General features: G+C 63.2%; 1 protein-coding gene across 3 annotated transcripts; it reads left to right on the top strand.

Moving 5' to 3' along the window:
* Positions 1–533: 533 nt before the first annotated feature.
* Positions 534–12,087, top strand: ABCG4 (ATP binding cassette subfamily G member 4). 3 transcript variants are annotated; one of them, XM_050322972.1, is made up of 15 exons: positions 534–928; positions 2,368–2,605; positions 4,731–4,848; positions 4,924–5,056; positions 5,294–5,344; positions 5,491–5,636; positions 5,794–5,917; positions 6,146–6,260; positions 6,447–6,586; positions 6,698–6,796; positions 6,921–7,089; positions 7,623–7,723; positions 7,889–8,047; positions 8,168–8,286; positions 8,372–12,087. In XM_050322972.1, exons 2-15 carry the CDS (start codon positions 2,377–2,379, stop codon positions 8,595–8,597), a joined length of 1,929 nt encoding a protein of 642 aa, XP_050178929.1. In that variant the 5' UTR covers positions 534–928; positions 2,368–2,376; the 3' UTR covers positions 8,598–12,087. The 3 variants fall into 3 exon arrangements, with proteins under 3 accessions (XP_050178929.1, XP_050178930.1, XP_050178931.1); XM_050322973.1 differs by lacking the exon at positions 534–928 and adding an exon at positions 1,014–1,136; XM_050322974.1 differs by lacking the exon at positions 534–928 and adding an exon at positions 1,930–1,948.
* The last annotated feature ends 89 nt before the right edge of the window (positions 12,088–12,176 follow it).

The raw sequence follows: 12,176 nt of genomic DNA, 5'->3' as shown, positions 1-12,176 counted from the left end.
GTGGGTGAGAGGTGTGAGTAACAGTGAGGATGGAGCCAGGCACGGTGGAGGTGCAGGGGGATGGCAGATCCTGCAGGATGAGCTGCACAGGGGAGGGTGTGCTGGGGGCAAAGCCCTGGGGACACAACCCCACATCAAGAGCCTTTATGGTGGAGTTTTCACCCCACCAGCCCCGGCTCTGGATGCCTGGGGTGGGTTTCCCAGGCAATGCTCTGTGTGGCAGCCCTGGTTTCGCCCAGGTGTGGCTGCATGGGGGTCAGTGCAGGGCTGAGCAGGGGTAGGAGTGGGTTTAGGGGGTTTTGGGTTCTTCAGGGGGGTTTGGGCTGAGGTGGCAGTGGAGGGAATTGCGGGGGGGGTTGTCCCAGATGCGAACGGGAGCAGGGGGGTGCAGAGGCAGGGCTGGCAAAGCCCAGGCGTGTGCGCAGGGGATGTTTAGGGCCTGCCGGCAGGCAGGGAGAGGAAATAGGGTCGGTCCCTTTAAGAGGATTTTTTCGCTGCCTGGCAGCGCTGCCCGCCCGGGCAGCCCATCCATCCATCCATCCATCCATCCTGCCGCCCATCCCGCTCCCCGCCCGGCAACACCGGGGACGGGGCTGGCGGAGAGGGGCACCCCCGAGCAGCGGGGGCTGCTGGCCACTGCGGGGCCGCTGCTAGCCACTGCGGGGGTGCAGCTAGCCACTGCGGGGCCGGGGCGACCCCCTGCCCGCCCCGCCCGCCCCGCCCCGCGGAGGATGGGGAGGAGACCCCGGCCGGGGACCCCGGGCAGCGCCCAGCGCGGCTGTCGCTGCTGAGAACCGCCCCCAGAGCCGAACCGAGCCCCCCGCCCAGCCCGGCCGGGCCCCCCGGACATCGCCCCTTTGTCTGCGGAGGAGGAGAAGGCGAGGCGGGGGCGCTGCGGGAGCGGAGCCGCCGCGCCCGCACCCTCCAGGTGAGGCTGCGGGAGAGCCGGGACCCCTCCCCGGGCGTGGTGGGGAGCAGGGGATGGAGGGGGCCGGCGGGGAGCGGGGATGGAGGGAAGGAAGAGCATCCTCGGCAAAGCCTTCCCGTCCCCACCCCGCGCCTCGGGGCTGGGCTAAGCCGCGCAGAGCCGCTTGCGGGGTTTAGCGCTCCGTGAACGCCCAGCCGGAGGAGTCAAGGTGAGCCCGAGGGCGCTCCGTGCCCGCTGCCCCCCCTGAACCCCGCGATCCCGCACCCCGCGGGTGCTGGGAACCCCCACCCCTCCTGCCCAGCTCTCCCTCCCCGGGGCTGGGCTGGCTCCCTCCAGCCCTGGAAGGGCTGTGCCCGCAGCGGGGGCTGGGCTGGCGGGGCTCTCCCGCAGCTCCCGGCCATCCCGCTGCCCCTCGCAGCTGCAGCCGCAGCGAGGCACTGCCCGCAGCCCCGGCTGGATGTAGGTTAGCGAGGCGGGGGGACGCTGGGCACAGCCCAGGCTCCCTTTCCTGCTGCTGCAGGGATCCCCGACCCCCTCCCAGGCTCTGAGACCCCCAGGTTAGTGCGTTCCCCACCCTGCCTGGCTCAGCATCCCCCAGCACTGCAGAGCCCCCAAGCCAAGCGCAGACACGAGGGGCTGGGCTGTGCTGCAGCCAGCTGAGGGAGGACTGCAGGCAGGAGAATTTTGGGCAGGTGTGGGGATCAGTGTCATGGCCCCAGTGAAGTGCTGGCCTGGTCTCTGAGGCTGTGGTGGAAAGAGCAAGGGAGGTGAAATGATGAGCTGAGGGAGGCAGAGAAGGTCTGGCACCAGTAGGGCCCCCTCCCTGTTCTATTAAGACTATCCCAGCAAGCCCACGAGGACCCTGGGCTGTGGTCTAGTGTATCCAGGATTGCTCCGCTCCAGGAGCCTGGGTGAGGCATGGCAGGCTTTGTCCAAGGAAACAGCTGGAACAGTCAGCTCACTTAGGATTTCATCTCTGTGTTCCCCTGGCCAGGCCAGGCCAGGCAGGGGCAGTTCCTGGTGAGCCCTTGGGGACATCCAGGCGTAGGGCAGAACATCAGCTCTCCCACCTCCTGTGCTGTGACAGACAGGACTGGGGCAGGGAGCCCAGCAGCCCCGGGGCTGGCAGAGCTGAGCACGCTGCCAGCTCTGCTGCCAGAGCCGGACCAGCCGCAGGAGGTGCATCAATTATTGACTGTGGAGCTGATCAGCTGCTCCTTGAGAGCCCCTCAGTGCGGAGGCTCGGCCGCCCTGTCCGGGTCCATCCTCCCAGCCAGATGTGGGTGCTGGACCCAGCTGGGCAGCGCACCCCAGGGCAGGGGGGGCAGTGAGGCCTGGAGCCAGCAGGGAAGGGTGAGAGGGGACTTGCTGTGGGCTGGTCCCTGCAGTCCCTGAGAGAGGCAGCCCGCTGCGAGCCGGTCCCTGTGCGCTTCCCACAGAGCAGCAGGATGGCGGAGAAGGGCATGGATCCCGCCTGCGTCTCCATCGCTCTGGAGGACACGGTGTGCCACGCCAGCCCCCCGGACGCCCCGCTCCTCACCACCCACTTGAAGAAGGTGGAGAACCACATCACGGAGGCCCAGAGGTTCTCCCACCTCCCGAAGCGCTCGGCCGTCAACATCGAGTTCATCGACCTGTCCTACTCCGTGCGGGAAGGATCCTGGTGGAGGAAGAGAGGTGGGAGCTGGCGGGTGGGGAAGGGCAGGGCAGGGACTCCTCGCTGCTGTTGTGCATGCCATGATCTCACCCTGCTCTGTCCGAGTGCCAGGGGCTGTTTGCAGCCCTGCTGTGTCTGGCTGTTGGCGCTGGGTGCCCGTGGGAGGAGGGAAGGCTCCTCGTCCCACAGCAGTTGCTGTGCAGTGCAGGAGGAAAGCACAGCGCATTCCAGGGAAACCTCTGGCCGGGGCTGCGTGGGGAGAGAGGTGGGGCAGAGATGCCAGGGCAGCCAGGGTGGATGGGTTTCCCCAGCACTGCTGTTTGGGGTGTCGTGGCTGTGTGGGCTGTGCTGGCAGCAGGGGAACCCAGGGGTGCCCCAGCTCAGAGCCTGGCAAGGAGAACGTGTGGTTTGCAGGGGATTTCCTCTCCAGTGGCTCCCTGTGCAGCTGAGGCCACGGTTCCCTTTGCTGTGTGTGACTCTGGCCGAGAGCTCAGGGAGGGGAGAGGGGAGGCAGATGGCGGCTGGTGGGTGGTAGTCTGCTTTAATTAGCGCTCTCAGTTAATGGGATGCCAATCAGGCAGCCCGATAAGATGGAGGGGGAGCTGATCTCCAGGAGCTGAAGGCAGGCAGGGATGAGCGAGGGCCGAGGTCACAGGGCTGCCCAGGGACGTGCCCTGCCAGCCAGGAGTGCTGGGTGGACCGCTAGCCAGGCTGTGCAGCTCAGGAAACTGAGGCACTGAGAGGTGTGGGGAGCAGCCCCAACATCCCACGGGATGCTGCCCACCTGTTTATTTGGGATGCTGAGGACACATCCCTGGGATGAGCTGTGGCACAACCATGGGTTGGCCAGGGCAGATTGTGCTGTAGCACCCGGGGAGGGTACTGGCTGCTTGCCTTGCAGGGAGGGATGGGGGGAAAAGCTGGGGAACCTGGACCCCATAGGAGATGCCGAGGGGTACAGGGCTCCCCAGTGGGAGGGTCCCTCTTCTCGGCCAGGCCAGGCAGAGCCGGAGGAGCCGGCGGGGGGGCTGGCGGTGCCTTTGTCCACAGCCCCCAGCTCCGGCTGCCCCGCTGTGCTGGGGAAGGAGGTTACTGGCAGTCAATGAACGCGAGTAACCGCTGCGCAAGCTGCAGTGGCGCCGACGTGAGCAGCATGCGCGGTGCGGGGCCGTGCGTGGTGCCAGGGGGGGCTGCCGGGCACGCTGGGCCCTGCTGCCACCCTGCACAGCCCCCTGCCCTCCCCTCGCTGCCCCTCTGCCAGCGGGACCCGCTGCCGCGGGCGGGGTGCCAGCTCCGAGGGGCGCAGAGGAGGAACTGGGGATGCTGGTGCTGGGTGCCCTGCCCAACACCCCCCTATCCTGGGGAGGGACGAGCCAGAGGGGCTCCCCACAGTGTGGTGGGCCCCTGGTGGGAGATGGATTTATTGCCCTTGTCCCACACCACCTGCCCCCGTGGGGCACGGAGGGGAGGACCCATTTCCATCGGGGAGATGCTCAAGCTCGGTCCGTGGTCCCAACACCCTGTATCCTGTATCCCATTGCTCTCCTGGCCAGGGCTGCGTTTTGGGGGCAGCTCCTGAGAGCCCGAGGCTGTGCTTGTTCCCTGCTCCCGACACATCATGTTCCTTCTGCCAGAAAATGCTAATCAGCCGCGTTTAAAGCGGAGATAATTCCAGGTCTGATTAGCAGTGGCTGCTGCCGGGCGGCACAGCGTGAATGCCAATGAAGGCAAGAGCCGGGCTTCCAGTGGGATTGGGGCCTCTGCCTGCCCCGTGCCTCTCCCCTGGCCCCAGGAATTGGCATCTGAAGACATGCCCAGGACTGATGTCACAGCCTGGTAATCTTCCTTAGCAGCTCTGTGACCTGACCTGAGGATTTCCCTGGTCTTTGCTGCGATCCAGATCATGAGCTTCTTCAGTGGTGGAAATCAGTGGGATCAGCCAAGGACCAGGGTCAGGGATCATGCTGGGGGTGATCCTGCTGTGGCCATAGCCCCAGGGACGCTGATGGAGACAGGCCCCAGGCACATGCAGCCCCTGGCACGGCACATGGAAACCCTGAGGTCCTCTAGGAAGTGGGATGGCATCTCATTCCCTATAGCCCTGCTGCCCCGTGAATCCACCCCCCTGCTGCTCTCTCCCTCCAGGGTACAAGACTCTCCTAAAATGCCTGTCGGGGAAGTTCTGCCAGCGGGAGCTCATCGGGATCATGGGCCCCTCGGGTGCCGGGAAGTCCACCCTCATGAACATCCTGGCTGGCTACAGGTGAGGCCGGGGAGGGCTGGGGGAGCAGGGCTGGGGGGTCCCACGCTGCACTCCCTCACACCCATTTCCCTGCAGGGAGACCGGCATGAAGGGGCAGATCCTGGTGAACGGGCGGCCGCGGGACCTGCGCACCTTCCGCAAGATGTCCTGCTACATCATGCAGGACGACATGCTGCTGCCACACCTCACCGTGCTCGAGGCCATGATGGTGAGCCAGGACAGGCAGCAGCCTGCTGGGCTCTGTGGGCACCCCTGGGCTGTGTCCTCGGGCTCTGAGCCCATCAGGCATTTCCCAGGGCTCTCTGGGATGCGGGAACAGAATCCTGCTGTTCTTGCTGCCTTTGCCCCCAGGCGCTCGTGGCTGGGCAGGGCTGGGGCCACAGTGCTGCTGGGTCTGTGCCCTGCATCTGACAGTTGTGTCTCCCTGCCCCTCTTCTCCCTGCAGGTCTCTGCTAACCTGAAGCTGAGCGAGAAGCAGGAGGTGAAGAAGGAGCTGGTAGGTGCAGAGGAGGATGGGTCCAGACCCCCTCACCTCTCCCCAGGGTGGAGACAGCAGGTCCCTGAGGGGCTCCCAGCGATGGGAGGTGGCAGGGATGGGATGAAAGTCCATGAAAGCCTCATTCACCATGGGCTGTCTCACAGGTGAATGAGATCCTGACGGCCCTGGGGCTGCTGGAGTGCTCGTACACCCGCACCATCTCCCTGTCGGGGGGGCAGCGCAAGCGCCTGGCCATCGCCCTGGAGCTGGTCAACAACCCCCCCGTCATGTTCTTTGATGAGCCCACGAGGTGAGGACACGGGGGCTGGGGCTGATGCTGCTCTCCATCGATCTGCAAGGAGGGTGCCTACAAGCAGGGGCATCTTTAGCATGTACTTCTCCTCCTCTCAACTCTGCCCTTCTCTCTCTCTGCTCTTCCCTCTCTGCCCCTTCCTGCATGGCCACAGCGGCCTGGACAGTGCCTCCTGCTTCCAGGTGGTGTCCCTGATGCGGTCCCTGGCTCAGGGCGGGCGCACCATCATCTGCACCATCCACCAGCCCAGCGCCAAGCTCTTTGAGATGTTCGACAAGGTTTGGGCTGGGATGGGGCACAGGGACCTTCAGGGGGTCCCTCTGGCCCTAAGGGCCAGGAGAGAGGCCATGGGAGGGGGGGGCTGCAGGCATTTGGCCTGGGGTTTGTGTAGCACACGGGGGTCTGGCAAGGGCGCCCCGTGGCACCCCAGGGCAGGGAGGTGGGTGGGAGCAGGCGACAGTGCCCTGGCTGCTCTTCACCTGCCACACTCCCGGCTTCCCTTGCAGCTGTACATCCTGAGCCAGGGCCAGTGCATCTTCAAAGGCGTCGTGACCAACCTCATCCCCTACCTGAAGGGTCTCGGCCTCCACTGCCCCACATACCACAACCCCGCTGACTTCAGTGAGTGTCCCTCCCCCAGCTGGGGCTGCCGAGGGGGGAAGGTCCAAACCCAGAGCCCAAGCCTGGGGAGCTTCCCACTCTTCCTCCAGGGGAGATGCCTGTACCCTTCCCATCAGGCGCTGACTGGGGAAGTGGTGGCAAGGGCTGGCTCAGCACCTCTCAGGGGTCCTGTCTCCCCACACACAGTTATCGAGGTGGCCTCGGGAGAGTACGGGGACCTCAACCCCGTCCTGTTCCGCGCCGTCCAGAATGGCATGTGCACCATGGCTGAGAAGAAGAGCAGCCCTGACAAGGCAGATTCATCGTGCCCAGCCCACTGTGGGACGGTGAGTGGGGTCAGAGGAGCCTCCTGCAGGGGCCCACCCAGGGTGCTGTCCCAGCAGGGACCCCGTGCTGTCAACCTGACCCACATCCCTGACTCGCCCGTGGCCTTGCAGGACGTGGATCACATCGAGAGCCACACGTTTGCCACCAGCACTTCAACCCAGTTCTGCATCCTCTTCAAGAGAACCTTCATCTGCATCCTGAGGGACACGGTGAGGGCAGAGGAGGCTGCGACAGGGCTCGGGGAATGGGGTCTATTGGCCACCTGGGGCTGGCACAGGTGGGGATTTAAATGGGGGCTGGAGGGGGCTCAGCCTGTGCCCTCTCTGCCTGCAGGTGCTGACCCACCTGAGGTTCATGTCCCACATCTGCATCGGGGTCCTCATCGGGCTGCTCTACCTGCACATCGGCAACGACGCGGGCAAGGTCTTCAACAACACTGGCTTCCTCTTCTTCTCCATGCTCTTCCTCATGTTTGCTGCCCTGATGCCCACCATCCTCACCTGTAAGCAGCTCCTGCCCCATGACACCCAGCCCTGCTCCCAGCCCTTGGAGTGCTGGGCAGCGTGGGGGGCAGCCAGATGACTTGGGCAAGACAGGGGGAAAAAAAAGACAGGAGAGGGGGGGAAAATACCGAACAAAGAGAAGGGGAGGAAAATTCTGCTCATTTGCATTGCAGTTTTGCCCCCCGTTTGGCTGTGATGTACTTCTGGATTCAAAGCAGAATGCTGGATTATTTTTTTTTCCTCTGATAAACTGTCTGCAGAGCTGCATTTTCAGCCACTTTAACTCTCTTTCACTTCCTCAAAAAGTTTGCCTAAAAGCCCCCAGCCAAGCTGACCTTTCCACGAGGAAAGTTCCCAAATCAGTGTCTGATTTTTTATTATTTTTTCCCCCCGATGAAGATTTGGGCAGAGGCAGGAGGTTACCTGGAGCTCTGTGCTGGGGCAGCATCACCCCTGCCTGCACCAGGACGGGTGGGAGTGGGGCTGGAGCCCCCAGGACACTGCTGGCTGCTAACTCCTTGTTCCCACACAGTCCCCCAGGAGATGACTGTGTTCCTGAGAGAGCACTTGAACTACTGGTACAGCCTGAAAGCCTATTACCTGGCAAAGACCATGGCAGATGTGCCCTTCCAGGTGAGGCTTCGACTGGACTCAATCCCAACCCTGACGCTGCTGTGCCCTCCCTGGCACAGCCGCCTGCTCAGTGCCCCAGGCTGGGCTTTGCGGGGTCCCCGGGAGGGGTGTGTGGGGTGAGCGTGGCCGTGGGCCCAGCAGGGTGTTCTCTGTGCCCCTGTGCAGGTGATCTGCCCCATTGCCTACTGCAGCATCGTGTACTGGATGACGGGCCAGCCCCCCGAGGCCACGCGCTTCCTGCTCTTCTCCGCCCTGGCCACCGCCACGGCCCTGGTGGCCCAGTCCCTGGGGCTCCTCATCGGAGCTGCTTCCACCTCCCTGCAGGTCAGACGGGGCTGTGCCTGCCTCAAGGAGAACTTGGAAGGGGTTCCATGGCAATCTGGGGGTGGAGGGGAGTGGTTCACCCCGCGGACAAGGATGTGACACCCAGCGTATGCTCCCCAGGTGGCCACCTTTGTGGGGCCCGTCACTGCCATCCCCGTCCTGCTCTTCTCGGGCTTCTTTGTCAGCTTCAAGACCATCCCCACCTACCTGCAGTGGAGCTCCTACGTCTCCTATGTCAGGTGGGACCCCGTGCTCTGGCCAGAGCTCCCTGTCCTGGGCTCCTGTGGGGCCTGGGGTGACTCTGCCGGGTGTGCTCTGCCCTAGGTACGGCTTCGAGGGCGTCATCCTCACCATCTACGCCATGGAGCGCGAGGACCTGGAGTGCCTCGAGGACTTCTGCCCTTTCCAGAAGCCCATCAAGATCCTGCAGGAGCTGGACGTGGAGGAGGCCAAGCTCTACCTGGACTTCCTCATCCTGGGCATCTTCTTCGTCATCCTGCGGCTCCTGGCTTACCTGGTCCTCAGGTACAAAGTCAAGTCAGAGAGATAAAGGGGCCCCCACGGCCATTCCCGGGCCTGGCCTGCTGTGAGGGACCTCCTGCAGATGGACACGGTGCTCCTGGCAGGCCACAGACCGTGGCGGAGGCACCAGTGGGTGCCAGCCGGGCCTGGCTCAGTCGAGAAGGGTTTTGAGACGTCTCGGAACTGTTTTAACCTTTCCACACACACTCTTCATTGCAAAACGTTTTGTACAGCCCTGGCACGTGCCACCCTCTCCCTGTCCCGGGACTGCAGAGCCCCACGGAGGAGGTCGGGTCCCCTCTTGTCGGCCCTGGGACATGGGGGACGCTCGTGAGGAGGTGGCTGCGTGCCCAGCAAGGCAGGGGGAGCAGCAGCACCCTGGGGCTGGAGCTGGGAGGAGACAGCAGCACATGGAGCCCCACTCCTCGTCCTGGCTGGCACCACGTGAGTCAGTGCTGAGAAGAGCCCAAAGATGCAATAGGCCAAGTTGCACAAGGCTTTAGTGTTTCCTGTTGCTGCATCTCCTTCTTCTTTCAGCACAAATCTTCCCTCTAATTTTTTTTTTTTTTAATTTTTCCTTCTTCCTTTTTTTTTTTTTTTTTTCTCACAAGTCCCACTGCACCCCAGAGGGGAAAGGGAGCCAGCAGGCAGAGAAGGACTTGGGGCTCTGTCTCAGACTTCTGCTCTTGGTGCCGGGGCAGGGTCTGTGGGAGCAGGACAGTAATCTCAGACCTTAGGGAGTCTCATTTTCAGTCCCTGTTGTCTTTGGGGTCTGAGACAGGAGGGTCTGACCCAAATCAACCAACGGGGAGAGAAGTGACTGGTCTCTTTGAGTGCTTGCATGGAGCAAGGAGGATTTAGGTTCCCACACCCTGCCAGTGCCAGGAGGCTGGAAAGCAGGGCTGGACTCGGCTATGCTGTCACTGGAGCCTCCACTGCAGGAGAAGAGCTGGCCCTGAGCCCTTCCCTTGCAACCTCTCTTCTCCCAGCACGACTGTGGCTGTCTCAGCAGGACAGGGCAGAAGAGCCTCGCTCAGCGCTGGCTGTGCAAGGAGGGGATGGCAGGGACACCCAGCCTTGTCACAGTGCCAGCCTCCCTCCCAGGGTGACACTGTGCAGAAGGGAGTCCCAGCAGTGCCCCCGCTGGAAACCAGGAGAGCTCTCAGAGCGGTTTGTTTGCAGTGGGTGTGACCTGGACGCTGGGAAGGGCTCTGCACCTTGTGACTGGTATCAGGAAAACGTCCCTCTTGGCAAGTGTCTCCTCCAAGGTCGCCTGGCTCTGCACACACCTTGCAGAGGGAAGGCAGTTCAGGGCACCCTGCTGGCTCTCCAAAGGAACTGAGCTGAGCCCGGAGCTGGTGGGACATGCTGCTGTGCTGGGAACACCACATGCTGCTTCGCTGCCCAGCACAGGCTCCCTGTGTGCTGGCACTGGTGGCACTGGGTTGCACTGGTCACCCATGCACATGGGAACCCCCTGGTTTTCAGATGGGGAAGGCGGCTCTGCCCCACCCTGGCACGCTGGCCCTGGTTCAAGGGCAGCCTGGGAGATGCTGCTGCTGGCACTCTGAGCAGCCAGGGATTGCAAGGGCAAGTGCCAGACTTCAGCAAAGTCCTGCAGGCTGATCTTTGATTTCACTGGCTCGTGTTGGGACTGCACAGCAAGGTCTGGCTGGCCTGGCACAGGTGCTGGGCACTCAGCAGAGCCGAGTGTGCCTGCAGAGATGGCTGCGAGGGGTGTTTGGCCCCAGGGCTGTCCTGCACAGAGGGTCTGCAAGCAGGACATACCCTGGCACCCTTTCCATGCTGGGTATTGGGGTCTTCCACAGGGGCTGTTGTCTTGACTTATCACTATCCCTCACAAAATTCCCCTCTGGGAATTCCTCCTGCATCCTCCTTCACTGCCAGCCCCGTGCCACGCTCTGCATGGAGCTGTGCCAGCTGGGGGTCTGCAGTTTCCTGGGCATAACCACAGCCCCAGGGGCACAGTGGAGGGGGAATGGTCCCTGTGTCTGCTCTGCCACGAGGTGGATGGATGGGCAGGGAGCCAGGGGGCTGGTGGGGCTGTGGGCTATCACCCTTCTCCACCTCCCTGTCTGTGGAGCTGATGGGACTGATGCCCTGCTTCTGTCCTGCTCCCTGGCATTCGGGTCCCACTTCCCGCACACTGGAGGCACTGCCGTCCCCAGCACTCTGTCCTGCTGCTTCCTGCGCCCAGAAGGTACCACCTGGACACCCCTGTGCCATCACTGCTGCTCCCAGGAGGACCAGGACAAGATGGGTAGTGATGGAGTGGAGCAAAGGGGCTGCCAGCAGGCACCTGTGACTGCGACTGCCCGTGTCCCTCACACCCCCAGGGATGCTCAACACAAGGCTTTGGGACAGTCTGGCTGAGCTCAGAAGAAGACTGCTGGGGCAGACAGCTCCTCAGGCGGCTGCTGGGACCAGCCTGTCCGGGATGGGGTAGCTGGAGCATCCCCAGGATGTCCAGGAGAGCTCAGCACAGCCTGGGCCTCCTGCACGGGTGAGTCACGGTGTCCCAGCCGAGCAGGTACAGGGCCACTGCGGGACAGAGGGCCAGGACAAGCCCTGGAGCTGGAGCATGGCTGTGTCCCTGGGCTTGGCAAGGGCACTGGGGAATGGGGGTGATGGGGCAGGCACCCCTCATCCCCAGGGCAGCAGGAGGCTCGTGGAGGTGTTGATATGAAGGGGCTGTGATTAGCGAGGGATCTGGGCACCCTCAGTGCTGCCTGAGGAGTGAACTGAGCAAACTGAGCCATGGCCCCTTCCCTCCCTGCAAGGACAATCCCAGAGGTGGTGGAAGGCACAGGGAAATGCAAAGGGAAGAAGCAAAGTTTGCACTGAGCCCCCAGGCTGGCGTGGCTGGGCCGAGCACCTGGGGTTTATTGCCCCTCTGCTGCCCGGGTGGTCCCTCCCTGCAGGAGCAGGGCAAGGGGGGTTGTCTCTGTCCTGGCATGGCAGAGGGAGGGAGTACAGCCATCCTGCTCAAGGGGGCCCTCGGAGGAGCAGCAAGGATGCACTTTATTAGAGCAGGGAAGCAGCTCCATGGGTGCTCCAGGCGGCAGGAATCCCACGGGAGAACGCATCCGGATAATCACGAGGAGTGTGATGGAGGAGAGCAGGCTTCTCCCCCCTCACCTCCTCTCCTCTCCTGCTCCTGCCTTCCCTTATGATGCACTTTGAGTGGACAAGGATGGGGTTTAGGCTGTGGCTCCAGCTCCCAAAAACTGCTTCAGCCCCTTCAGCCCCCAGGCACGGTTGCACCAGGTTCTGCCCCTCAGGGGTGCTGGGAATGCAGGCAGGGCAGGCAGGGGGATGCCACTCACCTCCATGCATGGCCAGCCCACCTTTGCCACACGCACAAGAAGAGCAAATGCATCATCACCCGCCTGGGGCTTGCTGGAGGAGAGACTGGGCTAGAACAGGGAGGAGATGGGGCTTCTCCCAGGGTTTCACCCCTCTCCCAAATCAGGCAATAAAACAGTGTTTCCTTCTCACTGTGTGTGGACACCATTTGTCCTGCCCCTCTGCCACGGGCAGCCCTGGGATCTCTGAGTGTGTCCTTCCCCCTGTGGTTTTCCAGCCC

This window comes from Myiozetetes cayanensis, unplaced genomic scaffold, assembly GCF_022539395.1.
Source record: "Myiozetetes cayanensis isolate MyiCay16 unplaced genomic scaffold, myiCay2020 scf29, whole genome shotgun sequence".
NCBI lineage: Eukaryota > Metazoa > Chordata > Aves > Passeriformes > Tyrannidae > Myiozetetes > Myiozetetes cayanensis.
The sequence above is the reverse complement of the archived record's forward strand: the minus strand, read 5'-3'. Positions and strand labels throughout refer to the sequence as shown.

What these genes read in the sequence shown, in the direction of transcription:
- ABCG4 (XM_050322972.1), top strand. Translation starts at nt 2,377, where the DNA reads ATGGCGGAGAAGGGCATGGATCCCGCCTGCGTCTCCATCGCTCTGGAG. An exon ending in CCGTGCTCGAGGCCATGATG is followed by an intron (nt 5,057 to 5,293) that starts GTGAGCCAGGAC and finishes TTCTCCCTGCAG; the next exon opens with GTCTCTGCTAACCTGAAGCT. An exon ending in AGGAGGTGAAGAAGGAGCTG is followed by an intron (nt 5,345 to 5,490) that starts GTAGGTGCAGAG and finishes GCTGTCTCACAG; the next exon opens with GTGAATGAGATCCTGACGGC.